Source organism: Eubalaena glacialis, chromosome 12 (assembly GCF_028564815.1).
Source record: "Eubalaena glacialis isolate mEubGla1 chromosome 12, mEubGla1.1.hap2.+ XY, whole genome shotgun sequence".
NCBI lineage: Eukaryota > Metazoa > Chordata > Mammalia > Artiodactyla > Balaenidae > Eubalaena > Eubalaena glacialis.
The window spans coordinates 14,946,631-14,963,820 of NC_083727.1; the positions used below are offsets into that span (position 1 = coordinate 14,946,631).

Below are 17,190 nucleotides of genomic sequence, written 5' to 3' on the forward strand. Positions count from 1 at the left end.
GAAAAAGGTCTGAAAGGACACACATCACCTTAATAACAGTCCTCACCTCTGGGGCCGACAATAGTATTGGAGCTGGGAGGGGAAAGGCTTTGTTTTTTTCGAGAAGGATATATTTATGCATTACTTGTATAATTAAATATAATTTAAAGAAAAGAAAAATACTGGGAAGAAATGTTACTGCAGTTATCTTTTAGTTATAGGACTACCTTTTATTTTCTTCTTTATTATATGTTTTTATATTTTCCAAATCCTTTATAGTGACTGTACATTAATTTTATAATCAGAGTAAACATCCCCCCTTAAATAAAAACAAAAGGAATAAGGACAAGAATAGACAAAAATCACAAAACCTGCCATGTGGTGCCTTTATGGAGAACACAAGGACAAAGAAACAATCCCAGTAGCATAGGAATTTGAATGCATGTGAGAGCAGACATCTCAGGGGTTTGCTCTTTTAATTAAGCCCCCTAAAGTTAATAAGATTTTTGGAAAATTCTTCAACTTTTTCTATAAATATTAAGCAATCTTCACTTTAAAGAAACTAATTTTACCCTATTCAAAATGGCAAGATTAAAAACTCATCCATTTGTCCTCACATGAGGACACTCCAAGTTATTAGGTCTCTCTCAGCCAACCCATGAAGCAATTTTACATTAATTTTAGAAAGCCAACTACCTATGATTTGATTCGGCTACTGATATTACGATAATGATTGAAATTGCCTCACAGGGTGGCTCATAGGCTTTTCAGAATAAAGGATAGTTTCAAAGCGCAAAGGCAGAAAGAAGAGATCAGCTTATTCATAATTTAGTACACAATGTGTCCAATTATCTGACCTGGGGACAATGTCTTGGGCCAGTCTTGCTTCTATGGTATTTAGTTGTCTTATTTTCCCATGAACAAAAAATAAAAAGAAAAGAAAAGAAAATGAGAGGAAAATCACTGCCTACCTCTGACACACAAAAGCACCTAAATCCATTCCTATCTTTCTATCCCATAACCAACCTCCCCTTTGTTCCAGCATTATTCCATACCGCAGAGCACGACTCTGTCACCAAGGCACTTGCACTGTGGAATGCTTCCTTTAGTCTCTCTCTCTATCACTTTCCCTCTCTCTCCCCATCCCTCTTTAAGCCTCCAGTGTTGCCCCAGTGAGCAATCCCTTCTAAGACTCTCTCCCCTACTCTCCAACTTCTTCCCCCCAAGTAGTTTCTTCCCTAATTTACAGTGCATAAATTCTTACAAATTGTATTTCTCCAACCAATGCCAATTTTGAATACTCATCAGTTCTTCTCCAGACTTTGAAGGATTTTCCTGGCCCTCCTGCTTTTCCTTCTTATATCTGCATTTGGTTTCCGGGGTTTACTAGTGCCTGCAGGGGACAGTGTGATGGGTGTGGAATTCAGGAAATAAATCTGAGGGTCTACATTTTAGCAGTTGTGGGACAAATTTTGGAGGAAGACATTTCTGCATTAAATCAAGTTTTGTGAAGAAGCTGATCTATTATTTTTCCATTGTTCTCTAATCCCTTTTTTCTTGGTGTCACTTAAAAACCCTTCTAACTCTATATCTTTATTGCAAAGAATGCAGTATTCCAAAATGTTCTTAATACTATGGCTCTACTAAAAGAAACTGAGTCATCTTTTCAGATGGGGAAGGGCTGCAGTTAGAAAAACTTAGATGCCAAACCTTTTGAGGGTTTGCTTCAAGTACTAATCCTGATATAACTCCAATATATATCAAATATGTATCTTATATATACTTATATATTAGATATGTATCTCATATATATACATATATATATGATCATAACTAATATTCACTGAACCAGGAACTATTTCTTTTTGGGGGGGGCGGGGGGGGGAACTATTTCCATTCAATCTTCACAACAGCCCTATGACTATTCTTTTTTTTTTTTTTTTTTTTTTTTATTTATTTATGGCTGCATTGGGTCTTCGTTGCTGCGCGCGGGCTTCCTCTAGTTGCTTTGAGCAGGGGCTACTCTTCGTTGCGGTGCGCGGGCTTCTTATTGCGGTGGCTTCTCTCGTTGCGGAGCACAGGCTCTAGGCGCGCAGGCTTCAGTAGTTGCAGCACACGGGCTTCAGTAGTTGTGGCACGTGGGCTCAGTTGTTGTGGCAGAGGGCTTCAGTAGTTGTAGCTCGCAGGCTTTAGAGCGCAGGCTCAGTAGCTGTGGTGCATGGGCTTAGTTGCTCCGCGGCATGTGGGATCTTCCCGGACCAGGGCTCGAACCCGTGTCCCCTGCATTAGCAGGTGGATTCTTAACGACTGAGCCACCAGGGAAGTCCCCTATGACTATTCTTATCCCCCAGGGACTGTTCTTATCCTCTCATCCAAAAATGAAGCTATTAAGGACTAAAAAGGAAATTCTTTTGCCAAATAGCAAACAACTGGTAGTAGATCTGGAAGCAGTGATTGCTTTTCTGTGCTATATAATTTTAAAATTAAGTTTAAAGTAGGATTAATGAATGGGCATATAAAATGTCCCTGCCACTGCAGGAGACACTTCGGCGTATACCCCGTGACCCACAATTCTACTTGTAATTCTACATGAATGTTCGTGGTTCGCAGGGTCCATCAATACAGGAATTGGTCAACAATAGTACATCCATAAGATGGGAAACTAGAAAGCAGTTAAAAGAACAGAACTAAACCTATTTAGAGCAGCACAGATAGATCTCAAAAACATACTGTTTTTCAAATAAAGTAAATCAGAGAACAAAACTAATAGTATGATACCGTTCATGTTTTTAAAATACATGTTAAACAAAATAACATATTTTCTATAGGCTTAAGTATGAATGCAGAAAGTATTTTTTTAATGGTCTGGAGGATACTCACCAAACGTATTTAATAATTACCTCTGGAGAATAGGGGAAGGGGATCAGGATTAGAGGTGATTGACAAAAGGAACTATAGTTTATATGTAATGTTCTCATTTTTAAAGGAAAAGTGGATATAATTGTAATATTAAAATCCATTTCTTAATTAAGTGAAAGACAACTGAAAGCATGTTTAAAGAGGCCAATTTACTATGTTCTCAGCTTTCACATCCTAATCTTCAGACTTAAGAAACTGAATACCATGTGAATTCTTTACTGGCTGCAGAGGCAGCAGGAAACCCTGAACTTGAACCTCAGCGTGCACAAGGCGGCAGAGGTAAAAAGAAGAATCATTGAATTTCCAGCAATACTTGGAATGTATTTTTTGGGCAGCAAGAAGGTTTTGACTACATTTCGGACAGGAAGTTCACCACAAAAATGAATGGAATAATACAATATTATAGCCAAAACAGTATCTTCAAGGATTAAAACAAGAATTCAATGATTCTTAATGTTTTTATTAACTCTAAAAAGATCTCCAATTAACAAAGGACAAGCCAGAGAGAGAAAACAACCTAAATAACATCTGTGTTGCACTAAATCCCTGCTTCCTCTTCCAAGGTAACTCTTAGCTCTGCCCAAAGAAAACTCAACAAAAATGATGCTGCTTCATCATTTTGATAATATTTCTTCTGTTCAAAGGAGGCCATGACTTCCAGCATACACACTCCTGACAGCGACAGTCTCCTGAGAGACGAATTTTGTAAACAATGAGAAGATTGCGGAACGTTAGCATATGTAATCTCTCCAGGTTTCACATTAGAAAGAAACCAAATAATTTTTAACCTCCTCAGAAGAATTCTTGCAAGGTGACAAAGCAAGATGACAAGGCAAGATCCACAAGTAAGTTTTCAGAATTAATTTTTCTCTTTTGTGTCCAGAATAAAACGGGTTAAAGGCAGATTTCAAATCCTGAACCGCAGTGCTTAGCAACTCTCGTTACTAATCATGAAGAGGACAAGGGTGTCCTCAGCACACTCTAGAGGACAGACTAGAGTGGGCAGACTCCTGTTTAGGAAGCCCTTCCTTTCTAAAGGGCTAATCTCACCCTCTCTCCTCCCCAGGACCTGCATCACATCATCCCTAATAAAGAGCTCAGCAGGAGGCAGCTGGGGAAGATCAAAGGAGGGGTCAGAGGCCACAAGAAAATCAACTAATGGACAGTGTATTCACCTGAATAGTAATACTCTAGGGACTTCCCTGGTGGTCCAGTGGTTAAGAATTCGCCTTCCAATGCAGGGGACGCGGGTTCGATCCCTGGTCGGGGAACTAAGATCCCATATGCCACGGGGCAACTAAGCCCGCGCGCCACAGCTACTGAGCCCATGCACTCTGGAGCCCATGTGCCACAACTAGAGAGAAGCCTGTGCGCCGCAATGAAAGATCCCACGTGCCGCAACTAAGACCCGATGCAGCCAAAAAAAAAAAAGAAGTAATCCTCTCACTCTTCTCATATTTGCAATTTCAAAGTCTTCACACTCCATTTTTCCCTCTGCTTAATTTTCTGAAAGACCTGACCAATCAAAATTCCCACCTGACCACACCACTATCTTCCAGTTATTCTCTCATACAGCCTATGCTTCTCCTTCACAGCACTTACACAATGGTAAGGAATACATTATATGTGTAATTAAGTATTTAATGTCTCCCTCCCTCAAAAGACTGTGATGTTCACGGAGTCATACCTAGCACCTAACCAGTACCTCACAATGTAAATGTTCAATAATTATTCGTAGAATAAGTGAATGGATGGATGGATGGATAGATGCTCTTTTTATTAATATCTTAGTCCTCCCATTTGATTCACTCCACAATCTCATCCTGTTCTCATCTGCTATACCAAGTTCCATCAGTCTCTGGAGCTGGCTGATTTCTACTGCACACCGAGCCCCAGCGATGATGGGCTAGTTTAGGAAACACACAGATTCTCCCACTATGACCCATCGCAGCCTGTCCGTCTCCAGTAGCATTAGTATCCAGACACCATGGATGTATCACATAACCATAAGCCCTGACAAGAGAAAAGTTGTCTTGCCTTTGACTCTGTGGGTGTTCTGGAACATACTTCCCAGTCACTGAATAGCTTCTTCTATATCATGGCAGGATCATAAACGAAAGGCTAGCCCCCACCCCACTAGTGTTTCCTGTAATCGTCACAGCTTACCAGAGGTCAAGATCTTAGAGAATGACTTTAACTTCCATGCAAAGTTTCAAGTTTATTTCTTATCCAATGTCAAAACAAGAAAAACAAAAAAGGAATGAAGCAAATGGCAGGAAAGAAAGATTGAAAGAGGGAACGAATAAGAGGAGGCGAGTGTCCTGTGTGTGCTGTTGGTGCCATGCACTTGTTAGGGGTGGACCAGTGTGACTTGGCTCTTCCAAACAGATCAACGTGAGTCACACGATCTACTGGAACCATGAGGTAAAGCAAACAAGTTGCTCGGTTAACAGGACACCTGTTCACTACAGGAAATCACAACCAATTTCAAAACCCGCAGAACAATCCAATGGCATAATGTCAAGCCTTTGTTCAGTAAAAGCACTTCTATAGCAGGGTCAAAACAATGGCGTCCAAATAGGAATCTCTCTCGGGTTTTGGTTTTTCAGGGATAATTTTGAAGTAGAGCAGAGAATGAATGAATGCAGCTTCTTCAGTCAATCCTCTGAATGTCATTGGACAACATCAGCTTAGTTAATATCAGAAACACAGTCCTGAGACCTCTTGTATTAAGACTCATCATCTGGCTCCAGCCTCCTGCTGAGACCAGTAAAATATGTCCTGCTAGGTGAGAACAGAGGCTTCATATACCTAACTCCAACTTACCAAGCTCTCAAATGTCATATGTGCTAAGCTGATGTAATAATTTTAAGGCATTTCAACATTAGGATTGAAAATGGCTCTGCCAAAACTGCATCCAAAAATAAATGTAGACGGACGCCACAGCCGCCTCACTCTCCTCCCTTCCTCGCATCTCCTTTTGTGCTGATCGAACCTTCCCACTGCTGCAGAGTAGACGGGATGAAATGCACACCTGGTCAAGTCCCTCCCTACCTACCAAAGCTGCCCATCTTAGACAAGGTAAGGGATAATCTCCTTAAGTTGTACAAATCTCCTCTCAATCACCAAAGGCCTGTTATCAGTGTTTCTGTCCCAATGTCAATATCTAGCCTAACCTTCAGTCACATGGAAAAAATGAGATTTGTCTAAACATGCCATGTATCTTTCACCACTGTTCCACGCTTGAGGTCCTTCTACCTCCTTCCCAGGCTCTTCCTCCACTTGACAAACGCCTGGACTCAATTCAAGAGTCAGAATTGGCTTCTCTGTGAAACTCTCCTAGGATACCCAGGCAGAATTCTTTTTTTTTTTTTTTTTAATTTTTATTGGAGTACAGCTGATTTACAATGTTGTGTTAGTTTCTGTTGTACAGCAAAGTGAATCAGTTATACATATATATATATTCACTCTTTTTTAGATTCTATTCCCATATAGGTCATTACAGAATATTGAATAGAGTTTCCTGTGCTACACAGTAGGTTCTTATTAGTTATCTATCAATATTTTATATATATTAGTTTGTATGTGTCAATCCCGGTCTCCCAATTTATCCTTCCCCACTCCTTACCTGCTTAGTAACCGTAAGTTTGTTTTCTATTTCTGTGACTCTATTTCTGTTTTGTAGATAGGTTCATCTGTACCATTTTTTTTAGATTCTTTACCCAATTTACCCCTCATCCTCAGCTTGTTTTATTTATTTTGGTTAATAATTCTCTGATTGTCTAATCAATGAAAAAAGATAAATGTCACCCACATTCTTACCAGAGACAATACTGATATATTTTCATGCATTTCTTTATAGTACTTTTCTTACACATATATATTGTGTGCTTTTTTAAAAACACAATGGGGGTTACACTATAACAATAATTTGGTATCCTATCTTCTTCGCTAAACATTAATATTTTCCCAAGTATTCTTTTAAAATGTTAAGAGATGCACAGCATTCCATCATAAAGCTGTAATTTAATCTCACTATTCTATTGATAGACATTTAGTTCTTTTTCCTATCTGTCACTATTACATATCTGTTAGAATTTCTGATTGTTTCCTTAAGATAAATTCCTGGAAGGGAAACAGCTGGGTCAAAGTGAATAAAAATTTTAAGGATTTTCATACATATATCAACACATAAGTAGCACTAATTTACATTCCTACCGATGATAATTTATTATAATAGTTTCATGACACTAAGGGTCACTGCTTACTCAATCCCTTCCCAATATCTCTCTATCACTTTAAATATGTCTGCCTTTTAATATTTATCAAATGAATAATAACACAGTAACATGAGTTATCATTTTTTGAGGATTTGAGCTACATAAGCACAACATAAGCACTGTACTAACACGATTACATTCAATCCTTATAATTCTTACAGAAGAGAATTCTCCTCCTCTCCCAGGCTTGCCCAACAGATAGTGAGTGACAGAACCTGACAACAAACCCACAGCCTACCTGACCTAAATCCATGCTTTGACCAGGGGGTCTACAAATGTTTTTGCTTATGCAACCTATCAGTATCAATTTGTAGAATAAATTTGAATATTGATTTATGTAAAAATATACTACTGTCATATTAGGCATATTACCAAATATACACAAAAATACAAATTAAGATGAGATTAAAATAATAATGCAAATATTTTCTTCCTGAACCTCTCATAAATCATTTTGCACACCTCCTGTAGACACAAGCCCACTCTGAGGAGCACAGCCCTTATCTTCTACACTAGTATTTATGTCTACCACTAGGACATAAGCTCCATGAGGGCAGGCCCTGTGTCTGTTTTTTAGCACTGTATCTCCAGTGTCTACACTGCCTGGTACACTAATGAAAGACATGTTGAATATTAATAAATGAATAAATGATTCAGCTGCAAGGTTGTGGGTTTGAGGGAAGAATCTAGAAATCAGTTATATTTGTATCCCTAGCACCAAGCACATTTCCTAGCACATGATGGACACCTCTATAAATGTCTGCTGAGTGGATATACATTTGCTGTTTGATGAGTAAATGAGTGAATGGATGGATGATGGATGGATGCATGGATGGACAGATGGACAAACAGAATGGAAAGGCTTCTTCCTCTCTGTTCACATCTCTAGGATTAGCATATAAAAGATAAAAATACCTGGCTGAACTTATTTATTTAATTTCAATAACACTTTACTACTGCTAAACAGTGGTCCTGTTGGAACAAGTATAGATGGAGTTTCACTCACCTCTTGTAAAAATAGAAAGTAACAAGCCACATATTTTTAAAATTAGCCCTGGCGAGAGATCAACCTAGAACAGAGATATGAGCTTCAGAAGAAGATGGGAGGGAGAGGAGATAGTTGACCAAGATGCATTGGGGAGGAAAGGCCATGAATTATTTATTCATCCACATCTTGCTAGATAAGAATAAAAATTTAAAAGACTGAAAAAATACTTACCTTGAAGGAACCAAAATTATAACTCAGTCCTTGTTAGGGTGAAGGTCTCTTCCTATCTAATTTGTAATTTTTCTGTATCTTGTTATGAAAATATCTTGGCTAATAAAATTGCAATTGTTTCTTTAACTCATCCTGTCTTTAGAAGCTTATTGTCACTCCCTGTGTAACAGCTATTCTTAATCTCAAGGTTTTACATGCTACATGGACATGAGGGGAAATTATATTAATCCACACTCTCAGTATCTTTAGTTTGTAACCTTGCTGATACGTCACTTACATTCACTTATTAATCAGAAAACATTAAGATGTTTTGTCTTGCCTTTTTTCTTCAGTTGTGACTGTAATACAAAAAATCATTTCTAAAATGAGCATAAATGTGGAAGCTCTTCAAACAGCTATTAGCCTCTCTTTGCTTATTTCCATTCTTGAGGTGGTTATGATTACCTCACCAGAATGTAAACTCCATGGGTGTTATTATTTATAGACACCAGGTAGTAAATAGTAATCATGCTAGCTCTGTATTAAGCATGATTCAAATACAATGTCATTTAATCCCAAGTGCAACCATGTGAAGCTGTTACAACTATCCACATTGCATAAAAAAGAAATTTAGGTTCCAAGATGATAAGGCATTTGATCTGAATCCCACAGCTGTGTTTTCTGGCTCCTCTTTCCCCTCCCCTCCTCCCCCCTTCCCTTTCCTCCTTCCCCCGTCTCCTTCCCTCTCCTCTCCTTTCTACCCTCAACTCTAACCTCTTACTCTGGCTCACTCTACCTAGCCACTGTGACCTGTTTTCAGTCTTTAAATCAATGTTCCCTGAGCCTCAATCTAAGTTAGTTTCCTGTGTTATTCACTCTCATGTCACCTAATACTTATCCTTCGTGTTATCACCAAATTAACTATTATTTATTTGTATGATTATTTACTTAATATCTATGTCCTCCACTAGACTATGAGGTCCACAGAGGCAGGAAAATGCCTGTTCTGTTCACCACTGTGTCCCCAGTGACTGGGTATCAGTAAAGATCACAGAGTGAATGAAGGAGTGAGTGAAATGGCACAGCCAGAATTCAAACCAAAGCCTATCTGACTTCAAAGCCCATATTGTTAATCACTATGTTATCATCATATATAGATATACAATCATTTCTCCCTAAATTGAATTCTTTTCTGACCTTCATTCAATACCGCTGTCTGCAAGGCAAGTCGGTGCTGTAGTAATGAGGTGCATTAGTAATGCTGTAGTAATGAGGTGCATTTCCATAACTAATTTTAAGTTCACAAAATTTAACTGTAATAAATTCATAAATCTCTTTCCAACCACTTTTTGGAAGATTCCTGGGGGGAGGGATAAATTGGGAGATTGAGATTGACATATATACACTACTATATAGAAAATAGATAACTAATAAGAACCTACTGTATGGCACAGGGAACCCTACTCAATACTCTGTAATGACCTATTTGGAAAAAGAATCTTAAAAAGAGTGGATATACGTATAAGTGACTCACTTTGCTGTACAGCAGAAACCAACACAACAGTGTAAATCAACTATACTCCAATAAAAATTAATTTTAAAAAACGATTCTTGGGACTTCCCTGGTGGTCCAGTGGGTAAGACGCCGTGCTCCCAATGCAGGGGGCCCGGGTTCGATCCCTGGTCAGGGAACTAGATCCCGCATGCATGCCGCAACTAAGAGTTCACATGCCACAACTGGAGGATCCCACGTGCCGCAACCAAGACCCAGCGCAGCCAAAATAAATAAATAAATAATTGATTAACAAATAAATAAGTAGATTCCTTTTGCTTTCTACAAGTTCCTGAATGTTGTACAGGTCGGGTCTAGTCAATTTAGAAGCTTATATTTTCACTTAATATAAAGTCCTTTGAATTTTTTTTTAATCTGTTACCAAGTTATGTTACCAAGATAACTTCTTAGTTAAGAAAGTCACAGGCAAGTTAATTAATTTACAGTTACCAGAGGCGGGGGGCTGTCAGGGGTGGGGGCATTGGAAGAAGATAGTCAAAAGGTACAAACTTCCAGTTATAAGATAAATAAATGCTGGGGGTGTAATGTACAACATAATGACTATAGTTAACACAGTTGTACGATATATTTGAAAGTCCTAAATATATTTGAAAGTTCTCATCACAAGGAAAAAAACATTTTCTTTTTTTGTATCTATATGAGATGATGGGTATTAAATTTAAGTTAACTAAATTTATTGTGGTAATTACTTCACAATATATTTAAGTCAAGTCATTATGCTGTAAACCCTAAACTTCCACAGTGCTGTATGTCAATCATATCAATAAAACTGGGAAAAAATATGTTCTATTATCTATGTCCTAGTATCATCTCTTCTGTTGCTCAACAATGCTTTCTATACAATGTTTCTACACACAGTTTCATCTCCCTACAGGGCCACATTATAAATTTTGTGGGTCCTATGCACTTTTACCTTCACGGTCTCTTTCCTCCATAAAGATATTAAAAATTATATTTTATAACTAACTGGTATAAAGATGAACATATCAAAATATTACATATTAAAATATTTTTTAAACTTAAAAGTTATTTTTTTCTCTCTCTCTCCTGATTTTAAAAGAAATTAAAACATTCTCAGGGGTCCCTTAAAATATGGTGGTCCCCAGTGACACTGATGGATAGATGGGTCTTGTCTCTCTAAGAAAATCAGGCAGTAGATATGACAAACTCTCCCCAGTTTTCTGCTGTTGATTATTAGCTTTTGTGTTTGTGTGCTGAGCACCTGTGGGCCTTGCTGCACTGTCCTTTGTGATGGACTACAAACCCATTGGTTCTCACAACCTCCTCAAGCATGGAAGGACTCAGCGACGTGCCCTGTGTATTAATTGGGGTTCTCCAGAGAAACAGAGCCAATAGAATGTAGATAGATAGATAGATAGATAGATAGATAGATAGATAGATTTATTTTAAGGAATTGGCTCACATGATTGTAGGGGCTGACAAGTCTGAAATCTGCACAGTGAGCTGGCAGGCTGGAAACCCAGAGAAGAGTTGCTGTGGCCGTTTGAGTCCAAAGACACTTTGGAGGCAGAATACTCTCTTCCTTGTGGACCTCAGTCTTTTCTCTCAGGCCTTCAACAGACTAGGCGAGGCCCACCCACATTATGGAGGCTAATCTGCTTTACTCAAATCTACTGATCTAAATCTTAATCTCACCTAAAAAATACCTTCAACAGTGAAATATAGGTTGGTTTTTGGCTATATATCTTAGCCTAGCCAGGCTGACACACAGAAGTAACCATTATTTTGCTGTACACGTGAAACTAACACAACATTGTAATTTAACTATACTTCAAAAAAAAGAAAAAAGTAACCATTATACCCTGTATTTTTTTAAAAATGTGATCTTGAGGTTGCTACCAGGCTGTTACACAAGGTTACAAAGATCTTCATGCAAATATCACTGCCAGACTAGAGAAGAAATAAATTGTCTCAAGGTCAAAATAATGTGAAACAAAACTGTATCACCTGTGTCTTGAACAAACCTAGCCTTGTAAACTTGAATAAATCTGAAATTTTGATTTTGCTTTTAAGTAAATGTCAGCCTGCCCATTTGCCTTTATGAACAGAAGTGTAAGCATTCTTCTTTACCCAAATGGTACGGTTTCTAAACCAGGGACCAGAAATGGCCTTAAAATACTTAGTTAATTACCATCAGAAAGGAACATTTAACAGCCAATATGGACAAAACCATAATCATTGTTTTTGGCAGCTATTCTCAAAATTCAAACTGTCAATTCTAAATAAATCCAGGGGAAGTGTGGCTCCAACACATGGGAAAAGGAGAACCGGAGGGAGACGCGACCAGTGCTCAGATGTTGCCGGCCCTAGTGCGACCTAACACCTGACACGAGTGGTGCAGGCTGCGGGCGCTAACGAAGACGCCAGCTAATGCCCTTGCTTCCCAGGATGTGGCCCTGGAGTGGAAGCCTCTCACTATAGCCCTACAGGCAGGAAGCTCCTGGGCGTAGAATGAACATTCTACATTCTACATTCCTGAATGTTGTGCCCACCGGGAAGCCCCCCCACCAGCACCCACTCCTCAGGCAAGGAGGGGAAACCATACCCTGGTTTCCCTGACATGGAGACACTATTTTTTAAATTTATTTTTTAAATTAATTTTTATTGGAGTATGGTTGCTTTACAATGTTGTGTTAGCCTCCACTGCACAACAAAATGAATCAGCCACACACATACAGATATCCCCTCCCTTTTGGATAGACAACTGATGGGAACATACTGTATAGCCCAGGGAACTCTACCTAACGCACTGTGGTAACCTATATACATTATTGATACTATGTATAAAATAGATAACTAATGAGAACCTACTGTATAGCACAGGGAACTCTACTCAGTGTTCTGTGGTGACCTAAATGGGAAGGAAGTCCATTTTCCCAAGTAAAGCAAAAAGGTAGACGTAGATAAGACAACAGACTTTAGGGACTTGGGATGGAAATAAAGAGCGTACAGCATGGCTGAACCTTCAGAGCCAGGGCAAAGTTAAGGATCTCAGTAGAGACTGCTGTCCAAGTCCACGAGGGAAGTCGAGGCCAAAGGGAACAGAGGATGGTGCTCAGCCCAATGCCCCACCCCACCTTCAGTGCCAAGAAACTCATAACCAACTCCACTCCCACCTGCAAAGACTTAGTTCATCTAAGGGGAAAGGGAATGAGGAAAACAACTGGAATAAGTTTCCTTGAATTGACAAAATGGTATTTTTCTTCTAAAGAGAAGAAATAGTGTCTTCTGAGCTAAGCTGAGTTGTTATAAAATGTTACAAAGTTTTTGCCCACCTAAGTTACATCGTCTCTAAACCTTATACTCATTGTATATGTAGTAACTGAACTTCAGTCACTCACCAAAGAGAGCTATCCATCACAGCTAAATACATAAAGAAAACCGATACATAAGCAAAAAAGTAACAGAAACAAGTTAATTAATCACTGCTTCAGGTTCTACAAGTTAGAGTGGCAGAAAGTTTATTTCTCTAGAGAAGTGACTTCGCTAAGGTACAGCTTAATACACTTCAGCCTTTAGGGATAAATGTTATGAGGAACCTTCATATGAAGAAAGTTGTGTAATTAAAGACAATGTCCATTATGTTCCATCATAATAACACTTTATGTTTATTTGAAAGGCCTCTGTGGTGTGAGTTCTGAGCACGAGTGGTTGTACTAACTTTAGCAAAGGCTGACTATTAGTCAGCTAGCGCTGTTGTAACAAAATACCTCAGATGGGTGGCTTCAACAACACATTTATTACCTCACAGTTCTGGAGGCTGGGAAGTCCAAAATCAAGGTGCCAGCCAATTCAGATCCTCCTGAGAACTCTCGTCCTGGCTTGCAGATGGCCACCTTCTCACTGTGTCCTCACATGGCCGAAAGAGTTCTAGTCTTTCCTCTTCTTATAAGGACATTAATCCCATCATGGGGGGTCCCACCTTCATGACCTCATCTAGACCTAATTACCTCCCAAAGGCCACACCTCCTAATACTATCACATTGGGGGTTAGGATTTCAACATGCAAACCTGTGGAGGACACAAACATTCCATCCACAACAGACTGCATGTTGAATTGCATGGAGTGGGAACAGGTAAATCCAAAGTGTAGGCAGTGGAAGGGCACTGGGGGTGAAGGCAGCCAATCCACGCTCTGTTCATCAATTAATCACCCCGAGTTCTCCCTACTTCCTAATCCATATCCCTAACTGGCAATTCCAAGCATGGAACCTTCCAGAGGTCTCTGGGAAGAACAATTCCACCTCCACTGCTATCTCCTCCTATGTCATTTATTCACCATCATGACACTACTGCCTTTGTATTTTCTAGAATGGTTAAAAAAATTAAAAAATTTTGGTCTTCTTCCCAACAGTGTTGGAGAATGATTCTATTATCTACGAGAATGATTCTATTATCTACTTTTTCTCCTCTTTTAATGGGGTTTAGAGAAGCAGAGGACATAAACACGTGTACTCAAGTCCAGAATCTTGAGCAAAAAGCCCAAAACAGCTATTAATAATCCCATTTTCACAAAGAGGACACTGAGGCCTAGAAGGGTTAAGCAATGTTTTCAAATGGTGGGGCTGACTTACACCATATCTTCTAACTTACTGTCTTATACATAGTTCTTTATAAGCCCCCTCAAATTATTTGGGAAGTTATGGTTAGTTTATCAATATTTCCTAGAAAATTTAAGGTGGAAATTAACCTTAAAACATCCAGAAACCAGACCTAGACAACGTGAGGAATGAGCTCAAGACAAAAAAATCAACTCATTTCAGAGTCAACAAGATCCAGGGTTCTTGACTCCCTGGCTAATATTCTTTTTAGGCCAACAGACGTTTGCTCAACAGATGACTGAGTTGACAAGCAAACGATTTTCTTATGAGGCGCCCATAATAATAGGGAGAATTTGTTCCCTTCATTTATTCCTCTCAGTTTCCCTGGTCTGCTTATCCTCAACCATCACATGGTAAATTTCACTGTGAATTTAAAAATCCTTCTCACTCTCTCCCTAGAAAACCTCTTATTTCTCTGGCCTTCCTTTATTCATAACTTCAAGAACCATCTCAACGGTGATGAGCCCCATATATCAGACGATCCCCAGCCAAAACCTGTCTTTTGGGCTCAGGATCTACCTAGCTAACTGCCTTCTGGATATAACGTGGAAACCAGACAGACCCTGCACACCCAACATGTCTCAATCTGAGCTCATGCTATTTTCCGCCAACTTGTTCTTCCTCCATCTCGGTGAATGGCACCAAACATCCACCCGGTTCCTCCAGCTGGAAACCTGTGCTTTACAATCTCTCCCTCCTCCCAGTTCCGATGCATCTGTCTTGTTGACTCTCACCCCTAAATAACGACTCACCCTCAACCCCGTCCACCATCCAAGCCTCGGTTACCATAGCAGCCGGCACACAGTCTCCCTGACGTCAGATTTATTCCCCACCCTCACCACTCACCTAGCCTCTACTCCATTTATAGCCAGAGTGATCTTTTCAAAATGTAGAAGCGTTCAATATTCCCAAGGCTTGACATTCTCCAGGGACTTCCCCTTGGCCTCGGGACAAAATCCAAACTCCTATGGAGTCCTGCATAACCTGACCCCTGCCTACCTCACCGGCTTCATCTCCCACTACTCTTCCCACCTCACGGTCTCTCCCAACCACACTCCCGCCCCAGTGGCTTCCACAGTTGCCCGAATGGACTTTGCTTCTTCCCATTCCCCGTGTGCGGTGGAGAAAACTTATCCAGCACTCCCAGCCCCGATCCTTTGCCTAGCTAACTCCTACTCACCTCCCAGAGCTCAGCTGACATTTCACTTCCTGGGGGAAGACCGCCCCCAGCACCAAGTCCAGGGGACACTTTCACTCCTTACCTGACCTGACCTCCCTCTGGCACTTGCCACACAAAGGACACCCTCCTTGACCTCTCCTGACTCACACCCGCTGGGCCACCACTCTCCCAGGCAGCTCTCCTTTTCTCTGATGCACCTGGCCCTCCTCTGCCAGTACCCCCTGCAGCTCTACCCACTCCAGCCATGCTTGCCTTCTTCCTTTTTTCAAACTTTTATTTATGACCCCATTTATTATTTACTTAACTATACTGTGAGCTCGATAGTTAGAAACAGCCTCTTCTACTTAGTATCCCGATTTATTACAGGCACGTACTTTCTTTAAAGTTTTATTTCAGTCTTACAGGAAAGTTACAAGAATAATCAAGTATATGCTTCCCTTAGATTCATCAGCTGTGAGAACATTTTGTCACATTTGACTTATTCCTTTCTCTCTGTACATTACAATCATGATAGCCGAATCATTTGTGAGTACTTTGCAGACATCATAGCCTTTAACCCCTAAATACTTCAGCATGTATCTCCTAAGAACAAGGACATTCCTTTGCATACAGCTGTCAGATTCAAGAAATTAACTATGATACCGTATTATTCACCAGTTATCTCGATAATGTTCCTTAGAGCAACTATAAATGTGTGGCATGTATTGTCAGGTATCTTTAGTCTGTTTAATCCAGTTCTCGGCCTTCCTTGCTCTTTCAGAACATCAATAACGGGATAAACTGGCATATGGCTCCTGACATGAAGCACTGAGAAGTAAACAACGTGTCTCATATAGAATCACCATAAATGCCAAAAGTGATTAACTTGAATCTAAGGATGAGGAAACATGAGGCATACCCAAACTGAGGGACATGCTACAAACTGTTCTCTTTTTAAACACATTGCCCCTAAGGGCCTGTAGTTGCCCTTGTTATTTCTGCGAACACTCCCTCCCATCATCACCGACAACTCCGCACAGATGTCTTCTCCTTGAAGAGCCCTCCGGATCCACTCCATCCCCAGCCCCATCCCCACCCCAGTCAACCTCCATCCTGCTATCCCACTTCATTGCCTTTCGAAGCATTTAACACACTTTGAAATTACCTTGTTTATCTATTTGTTTTCTTTTGTTATCTATTTCCCCCACTAAAATATAACTTTTATGAGTAGTGGGACCTTATCTAAAACAGTGCCTGCTTTAGTCTAGGCCCTCACTTTTTAACTGTTGAAGGAAAGAATTTCCATTATCTTTGGTGCCCTAAGACTCAAAGAACGTTCGCCACATGGGTGACTCGTGCAATGTATGATTCACCAAGCAGAATTTTTCTGGTTCAGGTTTCCTCCCAAGTTCTCATTTTTGCTTACTCCAAATATTCACAAAATTTCAACACCAAGACCT

The 17,190-nt window shown here is 39.9% G+C and overlaps 1 protein-coding gene across 1 annotated transcript in view; it reads right to left on the reverse strand.

Annotated features, from left to right (window-relative positions):
• The window catches only part of CCDC170 (coiled-coil domain containing 170), a 61,886-nt gene extending 45,066 nt beyond the window's left edge, over positions 1–16,820 (reverse strand). Inside the window, exon 1 of the mRNA XM_061207190.1 lies at positions 16,755–16,820. Coding sequence (XP_061063173.1) covers positions 16,755–16,820 — 66 coding nt within the window. The remainder of the gene's footprint in view (positions 1–16,754) is intronic.
• Between the last annotated feature and the right edge of the window lie 370 nt (positions 16,821–17,190).